The sequence below is a fragment of the Nyctereutes procyonoides genome, unplaced genomic scaffold, assembly GCF_905146905.1.
Source record: "Nyctereutes procyonoides isolate TBG_1078 unplaced genomic scaffold, NYPRO_anot_genome, whole genome shotgun sequence".
NCBI classification, from domain to species: domain Eukaryota; kingdom Metazoa; phylum Chordata; class Mammalia; order Carnivora; family Canidae; genus Nyctereutes; species Nyctereutes procyonoides.
In genome coordinates this window covers 13,247,934-13,267,671 of record NW_026575025.1, presented here as the reverse complement: position 1 = coordinate 13,267,671, position 19,738 = coordinate 13,247,934, and the positions used below count along the sequence as shown (strand labels likewise).

At 45.3% G+C, this 19,738-nt stretch overlaps 2 protein-coding genes across 3 annotated transcripts; one reads left to right on the top strand and one right to left on the bottom strand.

The window, feature by feature from the left end:
* Positions 1–490: 490 nt before the first annotated feature.
* On the bottom strand, positions 491–11,210 carry HNRNPUL2 (heterogeneous nuclear ribonucleoprotein U like 2). The gene is given in 15 exon segments (XM_055314932.1): positions 491–701; positions 818–925; positions 1,181–1,254; positions 2,291–2,491; positions 4,059–4,227; positions 4,821–4,949; positions 5,775–5,897; positions 6,077–6,340; positions 6,771–6,796; positions 6,799–6,882; positions 6,980–7,070; positions 7,588–7,727; positions 7,950–8,026; positions 8,305–8,440; positions 10,364–11,210. Coding segments are annotated over 15 exon segments (2,244 nt in total). The 5' UTR covers positions 10,905–11,210; the 3' UTR covers positions 491–620.
* Positions 11,211–12,500: 1,290 nt separating this feature from the next.
* TTC9C (tetratricopeptide repeat domain 9C) lies at positions 12,501–19,738 on the top strand. 2 transcript variants are annotated; one of them, XM_055311454.1, is made up of 4 exons: positions 12,501–12,529; positions 12,793–13,087; positions 16,458–16,640; positions 16,848–19,738. In XM_055311454.1, exons 2-4 carry the CDS (start codon positions 12,850–12,852, stop codon positions 16,976–16,978), a joined length of 552 nt encoding a protein of 183 aa, XP_055167429.1. In that variant the 5' UTR covers positions 12,501–12,529; positions 12,793–12,849; the 3' UTR covers positions 16,979–19,738. The 2 variants fall into 2 exon arrangements, with proteins under 2 accessions (XP_055167429.1, XP_055167438.1); XM_055311463.1 differs by lacking the exon at positions 12,501–12,529 and having other exon boundaries at positions 12,562–13,087; positions 19,383–19,738.

The window sequence follows — 19,738 nt, the reverse complement described above, 5'->3', positions numbered from 1 at the left end:
TGGAGATAGGGACACTTCGGCCTCCCAGCCCACTAGACCAGATATCCCAAGAGGGAAAGGTCGGTAAAAAAAAATACAAACGGTTAGTTGGTGCAAGTGATTGATAAGAGCCAATCGTTTATTTTCACTGCCCCAGTCACAAGCTCTCCCTCTGTCCCCAATCCTGCCTGCTCTGGAGAGAGTGCCCTCACATGCGTGCCCACCCTCTCCGCACCACCTCATCACTCTTCCTTCCTTGGCTGCCAGTCCAGCTGCCTTATGGGTCAGAAGGGTGACATTTTCAGTTCTTTTCCTGTCCAACTGCAGGATATAGGACAGGCAGCCCTAAGTGCTGCTTTCTGCGCAAATGTTTTTTGATTACAAATATCTAACTAGGTTTGAAATGTTTTATAGAATAAGACAATATTCTTTTCAACAAACTTTTAAAAAAAATGTACAGTTTTGTTGTTTCCGCCTCCCCCCTCCCCTGCCCCTGCTTGTGCACCCTCCCCCCCCACCGCCCCTCCCCGGCAGCTCAGCCCCACCCGAACAGCCCCTGTTTTCCTTGGTTGTGTTTTGGGGGGTGCCTGGCACCCCTAGAGATTCAGCTTCATGGCTGACAGGCGAGAATGACAGGGGCTTCACCGATACCCTTGGTAACCGTAGTAGTTCCTGTAGTATCGGTCTCTGTCCTGGGGGTGGTGGTAGTAGTAATTCTGCCACTAGAAGAGAGGGGAAACCCCATCACTCGGAGCCACAGCTGGCCGAGGACAGAAAGGCATGACACTCATTCCTCTAGTCCTGCCACCCCCATTCTCTAGCTCCAGAAGATACTCACATCCCGATTGTATTGTCTGTAATAGTCTCTGTATCTGTTGTACTCGTAATCTCGCCCGTAGAATCGATCATAGTCTCCCCTGTATCGATCGTAGAAATTACGGTAACCCTGGGAAAGGAGGAGTGAAGATTTATGGGTTTTTAGCATCATGATCCACTGCTATCCCATTTTAAACGAGACACATATCGTAGCTTGATATTATCAACAGGCTGAGTCTCCCCAAAATAAGGTCTTCCAGAGGAACACATCAAATGGGCAAAACCCTAATGAGCCCTGAGAAAACAGCCCAAACCACTCTGCTCCCCCAAGCCAATAGGAATGGCCATCACAACCCAGAGGGAGGAGCAGGAGAGCTGCACTCACCCCTCTGTTTCCAGACTGCCCCCAGTACTGCTGCCCGTAGGCCCGGTTGTCGTAGCCTCGGCGCTGCCCGCCCACTGGAAGAGAAATGGAGAGCGCGCTCAGACAGCTGGCATGGGGTCCTGGCTCCATGTCTGAGTGGAAATCAAAAAGTTGGAGCCAAAGGCAATTCTGAGGGGAATACAGAAGCCTGCTTCTGTCAGGCTCACACAATGGTAATTAATTACCAGCCAGGAGTTTTTTAAATAGTCTGAAGTGGGAGGGCAGAGGAATACAGACACAAGAAAACCAAGCCACCTTGCTTTTGAAGCTCCCCAACTCCTGCAAAACATTTAAGATGGCAAAAGGATACATGGCAGAGTTAGAGACAGGAATAAAAACTGCCATTCAGAGGATCACAGACTTTCAGGGTTGGAAGGGACCCCAGATATCCTATAACCCAGACCCAGTATTTTATACCAATGAAACAAAGTATAAATACTAAGCTGTCTAGAGCAAGAACTTGGTTGGTATTCCCAGTGCCTAGGACATAGCAGGCACTCAAACATATTGCTGACTTACATACACAGGCACACACAAACATTTTAAAGGTCAGTGAAGGTACACCATGGGGTTAACTAACAAACTAGATGTCCAGGAGATAAATTAATTCCACTACTAGCCTTACTTTGTAACCCCCCAAATTACTGAATAATGCATTCACTTTCTAGTCTACACAGCTGTGTTGATCCAACACACGCAGCAGCAAAAAACCTTAAGTTGAGAATCTGATTTCCCTGTACACGTCTGAAGGCTATACTGCCAACACTGAAGTAGGAGATGAAATGGGGCACTCATGTAAAAATGACAACTAGACAAGAGCCCAAGCACTGCTTTTCAAGGAAACAAGTATTCCTGCTGCAAAATAACTACCTTTTGTTGAGGGAAGAATTATGAGAGAAGCATAAGAAGGTGGGGGAGAAGGACACAGGAAGAACCAGCTCCATAAAGAAAGAGAGTATTTCCTTATTGCCTATGACTTGACTTGGTGTCCTGGGCCTTTGCTGTGGATCCTGCTGTACGTGGCACTGACAACACACTGACACCAGGAGCTGGCAGGTCCCTGGGACTCACCGTAGCCTTGACCTCGGCTTCGGTTCTGCCGGTTGCGCTTGTTTCGATTGTTTCGGCGGTTTGTCCGCTTCTCAGAGGGGGGCAGCAGCTTTCTTGCCTCCTCCTTGTACTTGGTGACAATGGGCTGAGCTTCCTCCTTCTCCAGCTCCCCGTAGGTCACCTCGTCCATATAGTCGCATTTTTCAGGCAGAGAGAAGTTGGCTGTTAAGAGGAAGAGAGAACGTCGTAGGATGCGAAAAGCGCATGTATGTGCAAGATTTCACCATGAAAAGCCCACCATAGGAAGCTGGATTTTCTAACCCTCATCTACTAAATGCACACCAAGGTGCTGGGTTCATACTCACTCACATTTATTTATTTTTTTTATTTCCCCCCCCCACTTACATTTAAATGAACAATGTACTTCTACCAGAAAGAAGCTTTTCCCCAAACTGTAACAGCCCCAAGCAAAAGGCTACCTGCAAACTAGATTTACAATTTCTCGAATGATCCATAGTAAATTAACAGTGAATTGAGTTAAAAGTTTCTTATCAGGACAGATGCAGGTAGCAAAAGCTAAAAAATAACTGAGAAAGTTTTGGTGTCAATTAGGTAAAGACCCCAGGAAAGACACTTTTAAGAGAGATTCCATGAGAAACTGACCCAAACCAAAAGGCACTTACTCATCTACATGAGGATAATAGGGAGCAAGAGTACAGGGGAGCTCATTTACCACCTGTGCATGATGGGCCAGCACACCAGCCAGTCCCCAGACACGAAGTTCAGAGGCCAGGTCTCAGGGAATTCAGCTCAATGGGGCACTCCTGATTCTTGGATGAATTCAGTTAGCCCTCAGTTTAACAAAACTGAACTAAATTCCTCTGCATGCCTGATTATCAGTTATGGACTGGCATAGTTAACTTGGAATATCCCAGCTCTTAGATGTGTAATTAGCTCCTGTGCTTGGGCATTATCATAATTCAAAGAGCCAGTCGTAGTTGATAAGACAGGTGGGATGGTAGAAGCTGAAGGCAGCAACCGGGGTGGTGTGGGGGGTGGAAAATCACACTCTGAGGGAACAACTGGAAAAGGGGTCAATCAAAAGGGGTCAATCAAGATGGAAATGATGCTGTAAGGTTTTGTTTTCCATTAAAAATTTCAGACACAGATCAAAACCAAAACCAAAGAACAATCCTAATGTGATACTAAAAATCAAAATATACTGATGAGATTGTTCACTCCAAACACTGTATTTTCACTTAGACTATAATAACCTCCCCCCTCTAGAACATAAATTCAATGAAGGCAAAGCTTCATTTTATTTGCTATCCCCTATGCCTAAAATAGTATTGGACAACCAGTAAACACCCTTGAAGCTTTTACTAAATCAATAACTGACTCAAGAAAGCCTCTGCTTTGAGTTTAATCACGCTGTGGTCGATTACTCCCTCCCTCTTTGTATCTTCTCTAGAATGAATCAAGAAGTTACTGCTTCACCGGTCACCCTCCTCATTCATTCATCTCTAAGTGCTCACACCCATTAATTTACTCTTAGGATTTACTTCTTCTTCTTTTTTTTTTTTAAGTAACCTCTATGCCCACCTATGGGCTCAAACTCATGATAATGAGGTCAGGAGTCGCATGCTCTACTAACTGAGCCAGCCAGGCATCCCAGGATTTACTCTTTAGATGTGGAGAAGCACTCCAGATGCTAAGAGGTGCTAAGAGGCCTGGGTAAGGCATGCACTGACCAAAGACAAGCTCCCTAACTTGTATAATGTTAGCACACCTTTCATTTCCAGCATTATAGACTCAGGCACATCATCTCCCTCCACCTCCTTTCTCAACTCCAGCCTCTTCTTCCAATCTTCCTCATTAGGAACCACCACCACCACTTTCCGAGAGAAAGTCTTAAACAGCAACAGTTTCCGTCGTTGGCCAGAGTTGTACACGTTACACTGGGGGCAGAAGGATAACAGATGTTTTAGAAAAACAAATCACCACTTGTACTCAACCAACTTACTGAGCATCTTCTACAAGTGAAGCAAGAGATTACAGGGTCTTACAGACACAATTTCCTCTAATTTTTCAAATTCTCCCTGATGAAGATCAGAAAAATTGAGACTCAGAGGCCAAGACTTGCCTCAAGTCACGAACCTAGTAAGTGGTAGAGCCAGAAATCCAAATAAGCTCTAATGCTCTACCACCTTCTATTATGTGTTTTATAGTATGGTAAAAACACGCGTAAAAGGCATTTCTGAGTTCAAAAAACATTATGACCATAACGTAAACAGTCGTAATCTGGTCACCTACTTCTGATCCTTAATTCGGATTCCCTCTACATATGTACCCCACTTGGACCATAAGCAATTTTATCAGATAATTTTTCATCTTTAGACCTTCTGTAAAATTAGATTTCTTTCCTTCTTTTTCTAAGTCGTCTCTACACCTGACGTGAGGCTGAAACACACAACCCCAAGACCGAGAGCAGCATGTACCACGGACTCAGCCAGCAGGTGCTCCAGGTTTCTTTTCAACATCTGAACAATACCTGATCAAGAATAAAGTTCCTCTTTGTCCGGGAAGCAATCTGGACCAGCTTACTAAGGCACTGGGAGGCTTGCTGAACTAAAAGGTCTCTGCTTTTGGGGTCCATCTCTGGCTCTTCAAGCCCCTTCATCTGAGGAGTTTAAGAGGAAGTGAAGAGAAACACAAGAAGTTATGCAAGTTCAAACCCAAGAGTCACTGGTAAAGGCCACCTCTTTAGATGCCACCAAAGCTATCACAATTCACTCCTATTCCTCAATGCTGTCAGTGTATGTTACCCATTTTTTTTTTAAGATTTTATTTATTCACGAGAGAGAGAAAGAAAGAGAAAAAGAGAGAGAGGGAGGGAGGGACAGAGGCAGAGACACAGGCAGAGGGAGAAGCAGGCTCCATGCAGGGAGCCTGATGTGGGACTCTATCCCGGGACTCCAGGATCATGCCCTGGGCCGAAGGCAGGTGCTAGACTGCTGAGCCACCCAGGGATCCCATGTTACCCATTTTCTTTTCTTTTCTTTTTTTTTAAGATTTTATTTATTTATTCATGAAAGACATACAGAGAGAGACAGAAGGGCAGAGACACAGGCAGAGGGAGAAGCAGGCTTCATACAGGGAGCCTGACATGGGACTCGATCCTGGGACTCCAGGATCATGACCTGGGCCAAAGGCAGGCGCTAAACCGCTGAGCCACCCAGGGATTCCCGTATGTTACCCATTTTCTAAGAGTCATTTCCAGTCTTGATCTGGATAGATTCCAGATTTCGCCTGCCTTCAGAAATTTGACAACACAGCAAGGAAATAAAAACTCCCTTAAACATATATTGAGAATTCATTTTCCCATTTGTGGGATCCTTATTCTTCGACCCTCAAAAGACCCAACCAACTCCATCAGGAAAAGGTTATAGGCATTTCTTGAAACCTCCAGAGTAAATACCATGGCTAACCTCTCCGAGCAACTCACCCTCATTTGATTGAGCACAATCTCAGCTCCCAGGACATTGTATCTTTTCTCAGGGTTTTCTTTTGCGTATTTCAGTGCCCACTGGGTCTTTCCAGATCCAGGCAGTCCTACCATCAGAATCACCTGTAAGTAAACAGAACCAGGAATACCATGAAAAGGGAGGATCATGTTTACAAAGCCTGATTTAAGAACATCATCACCTGCCCCAGTTCAATAAAACTTCAAGAAAATACTTTAAGAAAAGCCTTAGACCAACCGTTCCAAAGCACAAATACTAAGTTTTTGCATATTGTCTGGCATACCTCACACTCCTCTATGGTCTTGGGAGGAATTGCAGTGCGCACGCGCTCCTCAACAGGCACAGCATGAATGAACATGAACTCTTCTGGTGGTGGGAAGAAGGGCTCCTCCTTCTGACCAAAGTTTAATTCTACAACACAATTTTTGCAGAGGACATGGGGTAGGAGGGCCCGGTCAGCCAGGGATTCCTTGTTGATCCGGAAAGCCACACCTAGGTCTTCTCCATTCTTGGAAAAGGAAAGTTCTATTTCTTCGGTCTCAAAATTCTACAATGACAAAAGACAAGAGCATTTATGACTTTATGAGGTTTAAACTAATTAAATCTTACAACTTAATCTTTTTTAAAACTCAAAGTGCTAAACACAACTAAGCAAACAATGCATCAAACACACAAAAGATAGAAGCTAACATGAAGCAAACTGAAGGGCATTTAGGTGGTCAAGTGGGCTGAGTATCCAACTCTGGATTTCAGCCCAGATCTTGATCTCATGATTGTGGGTTCAAGCCCTGCACTAAACTCATTGATATATTCCAGATTTTACCTTTCAGAAATTTGACAACACGACAAAGGAAGTAGGTTCCATGCTCAGTGGCCTAGTGTGGAGCCTACTTATGGGGGGCAGGGAGAGCAAACTGAATTCCCAGGGCCCTCTATCCACTCCTTGCTATGAATCTATAACTTTTAGGAGCACTTACAGCAAAGCAGCCAATGACATCATTCTCCCGAAAGTCTGGCCAAATTCCTCAAATTGCCCATTCTCTGCCTTGAGTCCTCGTCCATCAAAACCATAGGAGAATTCATCCTCACCTAGAACAGTGAACAAATTAGTTACCTACATCCAAACTTCCCATGGAGTAAGCAATATAGCAGCAAACACTAATGATTAAGTTAAAAATAGCATTACCAAGTTGTGGATGGGAAAAATCAACCGACCATCCAACTCGAAGGAGAGATACCTCTGTGCAGCCTTCTTTCATTGGGAGATTCTGGGTTACCTGGCCAAGTCAGAAAAGGAACTCTCAGAGACTCTGACCAACTCAGGAGCAAAGTCTGAGTTAGAAAAACAAGACTCTTATATAAACTGGGATCCCTGGGTGGCGCACCGGTTTGGCGCCTGCCTTTGGCCCAGAGCGTGATCCTGGAGACCCAGGATCGAATCCCACATCGGGCTCCCGGTGCATGGAGCCTGCTTCTCCCTCTGCCTATGTCTCTGCCTCTCCCTCCCTCTCTCTCTCTCTGTGACTATCATAATAAAAAAATTAAAAAGAAAAAAAAGAAAAACAAGACACTTATATAAACTGAAAACAACTATCACAATCCAACATCAGAATAACAGCAATCAATGAACTTAAACCAAAGCCACAGATGTCAATTTCTTAGTTACTGGAGCTAAGATTATCATTAAAACGTGGTACCTTTCACTGCATTAATAAAATACTGGTGGGCAGGAACCCAACACATAGTAGTTTAATGAATAAGAAATGAATGGTCTTAAGGAGCTGCATATACTACCTTGGCCTCAAAGCAGACTTTCCCCTTTGTCACACCGTAAGTACTCCTTGCACCAGACCAAAGGGTGGGAAACTTCTCTGAGAAAAGTGGCTGCCCTCCATAGCGGTCTTTGCTCACTTGAAAATGGAGATCCGAGGTATCTGTTAGAAAAAAGCAGATCCGAAGTATCTGTTAGAAGCAATCTGTTTATTCCAAAGCCTAACACTTAAAAGCCACCAACAGAACACAAATAAACCTAGTTGTCAGGAATGGATACAAGTCTCCCATTGCTACATCTCTTAAAAATTGCAGGCCATGAAATTTTAACATCCAAAATCATCTCTGTATGGCTGAAAACCCCAACCTATCTGCCTTATACATACACGTGTCCAGGTTCACAAGAGTTTGATCCTCCTCCTCCTCTTTTGCCTCTTCTTCAGGGGGTGGTGGAGACTTTGAGCTATGGGTATGAGAAAAAAGCAAATACAGTGTATCCAAAGTGCTCTTCCTTAATAGGTGTCTGTATAACGTTTTAAACTATCAGTGAATACAAAATTCCAAAAGACAGCTTCTTTCAACAATGAAAACAGCAACAGGAGCTTTCAGAACAGATTCAATCTAAAACTTATACCTATAAAAGCCTATTCGATTTTAGATCCACCCCTCTTTCCAATCAACATCAGGTATATCAAAATCAGAGCAGACACTCCTTTCAACGAAAGGGGCTGTTTCCCTCACCGGCTGTGGTAAGCCTCCTCTCGGAATTCATAGTAAGCTCGGCCATGTTCATCCTTCTCATCCCGCTGTCTCTTTACCCCCCGCCGCTCACCATCTGAGCCTGCTGGTTTTGACTTTTCACTATCTTGGTCATCTCCTACAAAAAGGAGGGAAAGAAAATCAGCAGTTTTCATACTGGAGTGTAGAATAAGCTCAGAACCAATAGAAACTAAAAAGGGATCTGAGTATCTATCTAATCAGAATAGCCAGGTTATTCCCACTGCATCCACAGAACGTTTATTTCTAAAGATCATCCTCCTGTCATTGACTGGTACTTTAGAAAAAAGGACGGACATTATGATTATGAACTAATTACAGTCGAGCAGCAGATAAAAATTGGACAATTTTTGCATTCTAAATTTATCTACTTAAATCAGGTCAAACTTGCAGATTTTCCCACCAATATGACATCTTTAAAAATCCCCTAAGTCTTTAAAAATTTCATAGGTTAATTTAGACTCTTGATTGTCAAATTTCAATGTAAGCTAGGCACTTAATATACATTTTCCATCACTCTTCAGCAGCTTCATGATATAGATATCTCAATATGTGTGTGTGTGTGTGTGTGTGTGTGTGTGTGTTTTAAAGAGTTTGCCTTTCTAGCTTAGAATGCACAGCCCTTCACAGCTTTTACTTATACAGCAAATGGACTCAGGTGCATATACAAAGCTATATTTTTACCATGGGCTTTACTGAAAGTTGTCAAGAGCAAACCATTAAGTCACACGAGACCCATAAATAATACTGCATCTTTACTGCACATAATTTGGGGCAGAAAGGTGTTATCATATATTTAGCAACATTCTCTGCAAGAGGAAAAAAGATCTGAAAATTTTCCTTAGTTTGTAAAACAAGCATTTAAAATAATAATTTATTTAAAGGGGTCTTTTCTCTCTCAAAACCTTTTTTATCTGCTATTTGGGATTCACGTTAAGTCAAAGGTTATGTAATGGGATTTTTGTTCCAGGACACAGAGCAAACAATCTGCAAGTTGCATGTGACTGTCTTAGAATGGGTTCCAATTATACCATGATTACTAATAGCAGCCTAAAAAAAATCTCTTATAAGAACTAAGGCAACCCACTTCATAGTAAGACTTGGAAACAGCTCTGGTTTTCCTGCCTACTCTGACAGACAGGTATGGATCAGCTCTAACCATCCAACCACTTCAAAAGAAAAGAGAAAGGTCACTAACTCCCTGGGGCAATTCCACACATTTTCTTCCCAGGTTACTCAATGGAGCCCCTAACACCTCAATCGTTTCAATTCAGGAAGTCAGGGACCTAAAATGTAAAAGACTAACCAAGTGTGCAGCAAATCCACAAATTTTCCCATCCATGGACTCGGTGAAAAGATTAAAATTTAGTCATAAGAATTCAGACAAGATAAAACCTCTAGCCAAGAGGCTGGCTAGTTCTAAATGCACTAGATTAAGACCGTCTCTTCACTAGTTAACTATTAAACTCCATAGCCTCACACCACAGGCTGCTAAAGCAGGAGCAAGGTTAGACTTACAGATTCACTGTGTGGCTCAAGCTCCAGCAATGGGATGGAGCGAACTTTAGCGAACTTAGACTATTGCTTAATATTTTTAAAACGGAAATATCAATACTCAGGTAACCCAAAGGCCAAAGCCTCCAACAGTCCGGTCTGGCCGTCCGAGTAAGCACTAATTTCTCAGCGCATTCCCGCTTAAGGAAGAGATAACCAATACCGCGACAGGCTGCTCCACAGGTAGCTCACAAGCAGTTCCATGCAAAATTACTTCCATCCACTACCACTAAGGAACCAAGTTAGGCAGGAAACTCTCTCCTGCAGAGAGCGGGGCCACCAGGGGCAGTCAAACCCTCCAGCAAGGTGGGCAAAGAATGAAAGCCAACTCCCCTGGGAACTCCCACCAAAAGGCGCCGGGAATCTTGCGCTTTCAGGCAATTGAGAACAAGGAATCGGACCCCGCGGTGCACGGCTGAGTGCTGGGTCGGGGGCAGTTTGGAGACGGGCTCCGCTGCCAGCTCCTCACCCTGTTCCTCTGCGGCCTTGTCACCCGGCGCCTCGGATCCCGGCGTCTCATCCCCGCTCCGCTCCTCTGGCTCGTCTTCCTCCCCCTTGCCGGTGCCCTGCTCTTCGCCACCATTTACCCCACCTGACCCAGCCGTGGCCTCCTCCGCCGGCTTCTCGGAAGCATCGGGCTCGGCCGCGGCCTCCATGGCTGCCGCCTCCGGGGGCTCCGGCGGCGGCTGCGCGGCCTGGCCCGACGCCTGGGCAGGGGGTGGCTCTTCGTCCTCGTCCTCAAGCAGCGCCTCCTCGTCCTCCTCCTCCTCCTCTTCGTCGTCCTCCTCGTCCCCGCCCGGGCCACCGCCCGACGCGGCCACAGGCCGAGGCTCCGCCTTGCAGGCCCCGCCGGGCCCGGCCCCGCCACCGCCGGCCTCGTCCTCCAGCATCTCGGCGTCTAGCGCCTCCTGCAGCCGCTGCGCCAGATCTACCTTGAGGCCGCGCGAGTCCAGGCCCCGCCGCTGCAGCTCCGACCGCAGCTCGGTCACTTTCAGCCGCTTCACCTCCATCGCCGCCGCCGCCGCCTCCTCCGCCTCCCGCCGCCTCCTCCCCTGCGAACCGTCGACCGAGCCCGACCGCGCAGGCGCCGCCGCCGCCCGCCTCCGCCTCACGCGCCAGCACTGAGCCCGCGCGAGCGAGCGCACGCACGTACGCACGCAGGCAGCGAAGGCCGCGCGCAGCCTCTGCGACGTAGTGTTTGTTTCTCCCTTCTTCTCCCCTCCCCCTTTCGGCTCACCGAGCCCAAAACAACGCAACGGGGAACTGCTTCCTTTCCTGCCCCCTCGATTTCCCTGCTGCGGGCGGGCGCGCGCCGAGGACGACGGACTTCCCTCCCCTTCCCTCCCGCCCCCTCTCACCCCTGGGCCAATCGCCGCCAGTGGTTTCACCGCGCAGCCGCACCGGAGCGGGAGACGGGGAAGCCTGGCTACAGTTCAAGTGCCTCGTAGCACCGAGGCGTGTGCGCGCCCGCCTTCCCGAACTTCCAGCCCCGGGCTCTGCGCAGCCGCGGGGGAGCTCCCTTCCCACTCGCCCCTCCCACCCCGTCACCACCCCTACTCCCGTCTGGCTTCCGATCGCGCTGTCGTCTTAGGGCTTGTTTGCTAGTCTTTCTTCCCTACCTCCTAAACGTGCAGCAACTACTTGAGAAAAAGAAAAAGGAGGGAAGCTGTTGCAACTTGAAAGCCTACTAGCAACTGTCTTCCTGTTTGGTACACAAAGGGCTTCCCCAAACCAAGGAATACAGTGATCCCCGGGCCCTCTTCTCGCAATCCTTCAATTTCTCTACCCAGCAACAGACGCCCGGACCTCGCCTTTTAGCTTTCCCATTGGCCAACTTGAATCGACATCTGCAATTCTGATTGGTCGTGCATGATCGTCCGGATTCTTCCAATTGGCTAAGCTGCCAGGAGGATTTTTTTTTTTTTTTTTTTTTTTGCCGGTTTGTTCCGTAGGGGGACTGGAGAGTCGGGGTCGTTTCTGAGGGATTACTTCTCCTTTTTTTTTAAAATAATAAACCTATTTTTTATTGGTGTTCAATTTACCAACATACAGAATAACCCCCAGTGCTCATCCCGTCAAGTGCCCCCCTCAGTGCCCGTCACCCACTCACCCCCACCCCCCGCCCCCCTCCCCTTCCACCACCCCTAGTTCGTTTCCCAGAGTTAGGAGGCTTTATGTTCTGTGATTACTTTTCCGAAGCCGCTTTTGATTGGGCGGCGTGGCGCAATGTGCGCCACCCCTTAGACACCAAACTGTCGGGACACCCACTCGGGTCTCCTGGGTGTTTCCGCCGGTAAATCGAAGCCAAGCAGGGGGTTTCCGTGCTTGGGCATTTGGAGAGGGCGAGGGGTTGACCGCTGCGCTCCGTGGTTTTGGAACTGAGCTGCTCTGCTGCCGCGTCAGTTTATGCCTGGGGTTGGGGTGCAAGCTACGCGTTCAGCTCGGTTCCCGGTTTCTGACAAAGACACAAACAAACGCTATTGAATACATGCAAATAAAGAGAAGGGGTGCGGGCCAGCCCTGTAGACCTCTTTTAGTGCTTGTCCCCGCCTATTCTCTTCCACTTCCGGGTAAGGGAGGTGTGTCCAAAAGAAAGGAGGAAGCAATTTCCGCCGGCTTTCCCACGCCTGCCACAGTTAGTACGGCCTTTGGTTTTGGGAGGTCTGTGCACCCCGCTATCTCCTTTTTAAGAAGTCACTTAATCTCGGCTTTACTATTTCCACAAACTCTTCCTGATTAGTCTTGTACGTCTAGAGATTGAAAAGTACTGCAAAGAAGGGAGGAAGGGGCTTTGGAAGAAACAAGCAAAACTCATTCCCTGTGGGGCTTCTTGGAGAAGGGTAATTTCCTGCCTTCTTAAGCCGGCTACCTAAATCAGTTATTTTGCTCTATCTCCAGAGCTTCAGTTGCTCGTTCACTTCCCAATTCCGCAAGAGCTCTGGGCAACAAAGAATTATGGAGAAGCGCCTGCAGGAGGCTCAGCTGTTCAAGGAGGAAGGGAACCAGCGTTACCGAGAAGGGAAGTACCGAGATGCTGTAAGCAGGTACCATCGAGCTTTGCTTCAGCTGCGAGGTCTGGATCCAAGTCTGCCCTCCCCGATACCTAACATAGGACCTCAGGGCCCAGCCCTCACACCTGAACAAGAGAAAATACTGCACACTACCCAGACAGACTGCTACAACAATCTAGCTGGTAAGAACAGGGCTGAAGAGCAGATAGAGTATCAGGGCAGGCAAGTGAAAATTTGTGAACATTGGGAAACACAGGGGCATGCTCTTATGCTGTCATGTAATTATTCTGCCGTGAATTGAAATGTATTTCCAGTTTATAAGGGTCTACGCGAGTTGCTATAGGGCCGTGCTTCTCAAAGTTCACCTGGACAGTTTGTTAACTGAGTCCCATCCCCAGAGATTCCGATTTAGTGGGTCTGAGGGGTGTGTGTGTGTGGGGGGGGGGACTATCAGTTTGCATTTCTTTTTCTTTCTTTCTTTCTTTTTTTTTTTTTTTTTCAGTTTGCATTTCTAACAAACTCCCAGGTGGTACTGATAGTTTAGGGAATTTTGCACTCTGCGGAAAACACTGAACTTAGATTTACAGCATTGTTTCTTTCATATGTAAAATATAGGAAAGAAGGCATTTGCTTCAGCTGCTCAGGTAAGTCGTTAGTACATGCTTTGGACAACTCTTCCTTGTTTTCCTCCTTCCTATAAACCAGCTCTTGGATAAATAGAATCATCCATATACCGGCCTTGGATAAGATGATTGCCAGAGTTAGTATCACTAGGATTAATCTGCTAAAAGAAAGGAGACTTCTTATGTCTGTTCTGTGGCAGGCAAAATAATCAAAGACCTAATGAAATTATTTTGAAGTATATTGAAGCATTCTAATGGTCCCAGCCGAGGCCATGGGAATTATTAGGATTAGTTTTTATAGTTCACAATGGTTATATTTTATTTTGTTTTAGTTTTTAAAAATATTTTATTTACTTATTTATGAGAGACACAGAGACATAGAGAGGGAGAAGCAAGCTCCACGCAGGAAGCCTGATGTGGGACTGGATCCTGGGACTGCAGGATCACGCCCTGAGCTGAAGACAGATGCCCAACCACTGAGCCACCCAGGCATCCCCACAATGGTTATTTTAAAAGTGATTTTTTGGGGGCAGCCCCGGTGGCGCAGCAGTTTAGCGCCACCTGCAGCCCGGGGTGTGATCCTGGAGACCTTTGATCGAGTCCCAAGTCTGGCTCCCTGCATGGAGCCTGCCCCGCTCTGCCTGTGTCTCTCCCTCTCTCTCTGAAATGAATAAATAAATAAATCTTTAAAAAAATAAAAAGAGGGATCCCTGGGTGGCGCAGCGGTTTGGCGCCTGCCTTTGGCCCAGGGCGCGATCCTGGAGACCCGGGATCGAATCCCACGTCGGGCTCCCGGTGCATGGAGCCTGCTTCTCCCTCTGCCTATGTCTCTGCCTCTCTCCCTCTCTCTGTGACTATCATAAATAAATAAAAATTAAAAAAAAATAAAAAGATAAAAGTGATTTTTTTTACTATACTTGTTTTCACCTATGATTTGGTGAAAATCTAGCTTTGTTATACTATGTGTCCAGCTCTATGCTTAGACTCAAGTACCAGTAATAGCAATTATAGTAGCTAATTCATTCAACATTTATTAGATACTTGTGCTTTTATTCATTCAACATTTATTAGATACTAAGGATAAAGGAGTCTAATGAGGCAGATAAAGAGCACTGCTGTAGTGGAGCATATATTCAAGTAAGGAGATGGACAATTAACAAAGGTAACATAGAAAATAGATAATGTGAAGCACTGTGAGAGGAATAAAGAAGAGAATGGGAACAGTGAGTACCACAGGCACGAGCATTTTTAAAGAGAGTCAAAGTTCACTTTTAAAGAGAGTATCTTAAAAAAAAAAAAAAGAGTATCTTAACTCTGTAGGTGGATCTGAAGGCTAAAGTGGCTTAGCCATCTGTAGAGCCTCTGCTTGGAGGTGCTTAGGAGATACTCCGTAAAGACTTACTCAATTAACCATCTTCACTTATTGAGTGCCTATAATGTGGGGGACAGTTTATTTACAATATCTCTCATCTTCATAAAAATTCTACCAAGGGGAATCCCTGGGTGGCTCAGCGGTTTGGCGCCTGCCTTTGGCCCAGGGCGCGATCATGGAGTCCCGGGATCAAGTCCCGCATCGGGCTCCTGGCGTGGAGCCTGCTTCTCCCTCTGCCTGTGTCTCTGCCTCTCTCTCTCTATGTCTATCATGAATAAAAAAATATTTTAAAAAATTTTATCAAGTTTTATCATATCACCATTTTATAGATAAGGAAATAAATCTTAAAGAGAAAAAGAACGATGAATTAATTAGAGAGTCCTTGGTTCAAATTTCATATTCCACCTAGAAGCTGTAGGATCTTGGGCAAGTTCCTTCATCTCTCCGAACCTTGATTTCTTTGTCCGTTACATCAAGATAGTAGCACCAAATTCATAGTGGATGAGATGATTAAATGAGATAATGTTTTGTCAAGTACAAAGCACAGTGCTTACTACTTGTTCACACAATTTTTTTTTTTTTTTTGTTCACACAATTGATGGCAATGCTTGTTGTTTATAAAGCTATAGTACGGGGCGCCTGGGTGGCTTAGTCAATTAAATGTCTGCCTTTGGCTCAGGACATGATCTCAGGATCCTGGGATCGAGCTCCAAGTTGGGCACCCTGCTCAGCAGGGAGCCTGCTTCTCCCTCTCCCTTTGTCCCTCTCCTTGCTTGTGCTCCCTCTCTCTCTGTCTTTCAAATAAATACGATCTTTTTAAAAAGCTGCAGTACAATAATAATTGTGGTTAAATGGGGGTTCAAGACAGAAATAAGAAACATTTCAAATTTTAAAGTATGTTCCTCTCAGTTTTATAGCTGGACCTAACCCAGCACTAGGCACATAGTAAGCATTCAGTAGTTTGCTTGTTTGTTTTTTAAGATTTTATTTATTTATTCATGAGAGACATAGAGGGAGAGAGAGGCAGAGACATAGGCAGAGAGAGAAGGCTCCATGCAGGAAGCCCGACATGGGACTCAATCCTAGGACTCCGGGATCACACCCTTAGCCAAAGGCAGATGCTCAACCACTAGCCACCCAGGCATCCCAATTTTTTTTTTTAAGATTTTATTTATTTATTCATGAAAGACAGAGAGAGAGAGGCAGAGACACAGGCAGGGGGCAAAGCAGGCTCACCATGGGGAGCCCAATGCAAGACTGGATCCCAGGACCCCAGGATCATGACCTGAGCCAAAGGCAGATGCCCAACCAGTGAGCCACCCAGGCATCCCATATTCAGTAGTTATTAAAGCCAGTTATAAGGTATGTAAAGCTGTTCACTGTGGGAGTCCTAGTATCTAGAAGAATGTCTGACACCAGGTAGACACGTAGATGAATGAATCAGATGAGTGCATATTGTTGGTATTGTCCTCTGGTGCTGTCTCCAGTTGGTCAGTGGAACTGAGTGTAATTAACCCCTCCTCCCTCTTCTGTTCGTCCTTTCATTTGGCCTGTTAGCCTGTCTCCTTCAGATGGAGCCAGTAAACTACGAACGAGTGAAAGAATACAGTCAGAAAGTCCTGGAACGACAACCCAATAATGCGAAGGCCTTGTATCGGGCTGGCGTGGCCTTCTTTCATCTGCAGGACTATGACCAGGCTCAGTACTACCTCCAGGCAGCTGTCAACAGGCAGCCAAGAGGTAAGAGAGAAGGGGATTGAGGTACTAAGAACAAAATTGTCCTGTGCAGGTGGTGTCTGGGGGTGGGAAATATTTTATTTTACTTTTGCAATTTATTGAATGTTTGTGATTAGATAATAATACATTCACGTAGTTCAAAATTCAAAAAGTATAAAGAGGTGTTTGATAAACTGGCCTTCTTCTATCCTTATGTTCTTGCCTCCACAGGAAAGCACCATTGTATACCCTCCAGAAGTATTTATGCTTCAACAGGCGCATGTATAATCTCCCCTCCTTCCCCCAGTGAAAGAGATTTTAAATCATTGTTTTTCAAGTTCCGGTTCCGAGATTGTAACTGAAACAGGATCTGGATTCCAATGAATACACTTGATGATCCTCACTTTGGCCAGCTCCCACACTGGGTCTGGCCTTTGCTTTAGCTATCGTTTTATCCTTTAGCTCAACTAAGCCCAGGTATGACCTAGAAAAAGGGCAAGTCTACTGAGACAGAATTTTAAACTTGGTACTTTGTTTCCAAGGTAAGGATATTGTGAAGTGGATTACAGATACTTTCCTGTGTTCAGCCCTGAAAATTGTCTCCCATTTTGCATTCTGGCTTAGAAAACTCTCTAAATGAATGGGGGGTGGGGGACACCTGGCTGCCTCAGGCGGTAGAATGTGTGACTCTTGATCTTAGGGTTGTAAGTTCAAGCCCCATGTTGGGTGTAGAGATTACTTAAAAATAAAATCTTGGGCACCCCGGTGGCTCAGCGGTTTAGCACCGCCTTCAGCCCGGGGCATCATCCTGGAGACCCGGGATCGAGTCCCACGTCGGGCTCCCTGCATGGAGCCTGCTTCTCCCTCTGCCTGTGTCTCTGCCGCTCTCTCTCTCTCGATCTCTCTCATAAATAAATAAATAAATATTAAAAAATAAATAAAATCTTAATAATAATAGTAATAGAATAAATGAGTGGGCAAGCCCCTGTGAATTAATAAAGACCTAAAACATGAGGCATTTGTCCATATTTCTTACTTTCAAGTAAGTTCATTACAAAAATGAACTGCTAGCCAGGTATAGTATCTTTAGACTCTCTCTAGTTGTGACAACAACTATTTCTTCAAATTCTCTTTCATTATGAAATTAACAACCAGCCAGTCCTGATTGTACAGAGATTTTTCTCCCTGTACAGAGATGTCTAAAGAAAAAAAAAATCACACTAGTATTAATGAATGAGATTTACTATTGCAAAGACTAGTTATGATATATTGAGATCTGAGAAAGATTTTTAGCAACAGAAGTATGCAGGGGAGGGTGAGGAGATGGCAGTGGAGTAGGGGGACCCTAGGCTCACCTTGTCCCACAAATGCAACTAGGTAACTTACCAAAGCATCCTCAATACCCCAGAAATCAACCTGAAGTGAAGACTGGCAGAACAAATTCTACAACTAAAGGTAGAGAAGAAGCCTCATCAAAGAAGGGCTAAAATAGGGACACCTGGGTAGCTCAGTGGTTAAAGTGCCTGCCTTCAGCTCAGGGCATGATCCTGGAGTCCTGGGATCAAGTCCCACTTGGGCTCCCTGCATGGAGCCTGCTTCTCCCCCTGTCTATGTCTCTGCCTCTTTCTCTCTCTGTGTCTCTCATGAATAAATAATTAAAATCTTAAAAAAAAGAAAAAAGAAAAAAAGAAGAGCTAAAATAGCAGCTGAAGTCTTTTTTTCTTTCTTTCTTTTCTTTTTTTCCAGCTTAAGTCTTATACCCACGTTTATGTTTGTTCACAGGAAGATTCCTGGGCTCTGGAGAGTAAAAAATACTCTGCATATTTTGTAGATCCGAACAAACGTATTCTCCCAGAGAATATGTTTATTTTCATACTTACACACACATACACACACACCTCCCCCCACCAAAAAAATTTGTTCTAGCATGATATTAAATAAACTCAAATGATTATTTTTAGATTCAGAAATCTGGTCCTCCTCAAACCTACTTTCTCTAGTAATTTCTTTGAAAGACTGAAATCTTGATTTGAAATAATAGTGCTGGTTTATATCATTTATTCAGGATGTCACTTGGGATTATCTCTGATCTATTTTTGTAAAATAACCACATCCCTAAAGTGGGGGTAAAAATGCTAGCTTGCAGAAGCCAGTAACAGTAACTTTTCCCTATTTTTTTTTTTTAATTCATTTATGATAGTCACAGAGAGAGAGAGAGAGGCAGAGACATAGGCAGAGGGAGAAGCAGGCTCCATGCACCGGGAGCCCGATGTGGGATTCGATCCCGGATCTCCAGGATCTCTAGTATCACGCCCTGGGCCAAAGGCAGGCGCCAAACCACTGTGCCACCCAGGGATCCCTCCCTAAGTATTTTTAATCAATATGTTTGCTTTGAACATTTTTTTTAAGGTTTTATTTATTCATGAGAGACACAGAGAGAGAGAGGCAGAGACACAGGCAGAGGGAGAAGCAGGCTCAATGCAGGGAGCCCGATGTGGGACTCAATCCCGGGACCCCAGGATCACACCCTGGGCCAATGGCAGGCTCTAAACCGCTGAGCCACCCAGGGATCCCTGCTTTGAACATTTTAAAAGACTCATTTTTTTTTTTTAATTTTAGCCATGACTAAAAAAGGATCTGACTCTATAAAAGTATAAAATGATTGTAAAAAAAAACAAAAAAAGGATCCTGTGAACAATTCTTTCCTGCCCCAAGCTGTGATTATGTTCTAATTGTCTCTAATTGCCTTCTTTGCCCTATTCTAAGATGCCAATGTCCGGCGGTACCTCCAGCTAACACAGTCGGAACTCAGTAGCTACCATCAGAAAGAGAGGCAGCTCTACCTGGGCATGTTTGGTTAACAAAGAAGAATGATGCTCCTCCACTTGAACTTGAAAGTTAAAGACCAATTGAGGGAAGCCTCTGCAAGAGCAATTAACCCCATACCTCTCACGCGGTCGATTTCTGTTTTGTTTCTAGCTCTGCACAACTTCTTTGGGACTTACACAGTCTTTTTTTTTTGGTGGTGGTGAAGTCAATGTATGTATTTGTATAGCTTTCCATACATGATATTCTTGGGGATATTTCCCTTGAGAAATAAAATCAGCTATAAATGCAGTTAA

What these genes read in the sequence shown, in the direction of transcription:
- TTC9C (XM_055311454.1), top strand. Translation starts at nt 12,850, where the DNA reads ATGGAGAAGCGCCTGCAGGAGGCTCAGCTGTTCAAGGAGGAAGGGAAC. An exon ending in CTGCTACAACAATCTAGCTG is followed by an intron (nt 13,088 to 16,457) that starts GTAAGAACAGGG and finishes TTGGCCTGTTAG; the next exon opens with CCTGTCTCCTTCAGATGGAG. An exon ending in TGTCAACAGGCAGCCAAGAG is followed by an intron (nt 16,641 to 16,847) that starts GTAAGAGAGAAG and finishes TTGCCTCCACAG; the next exon opens with GAAAGCACCATTGTATACCC.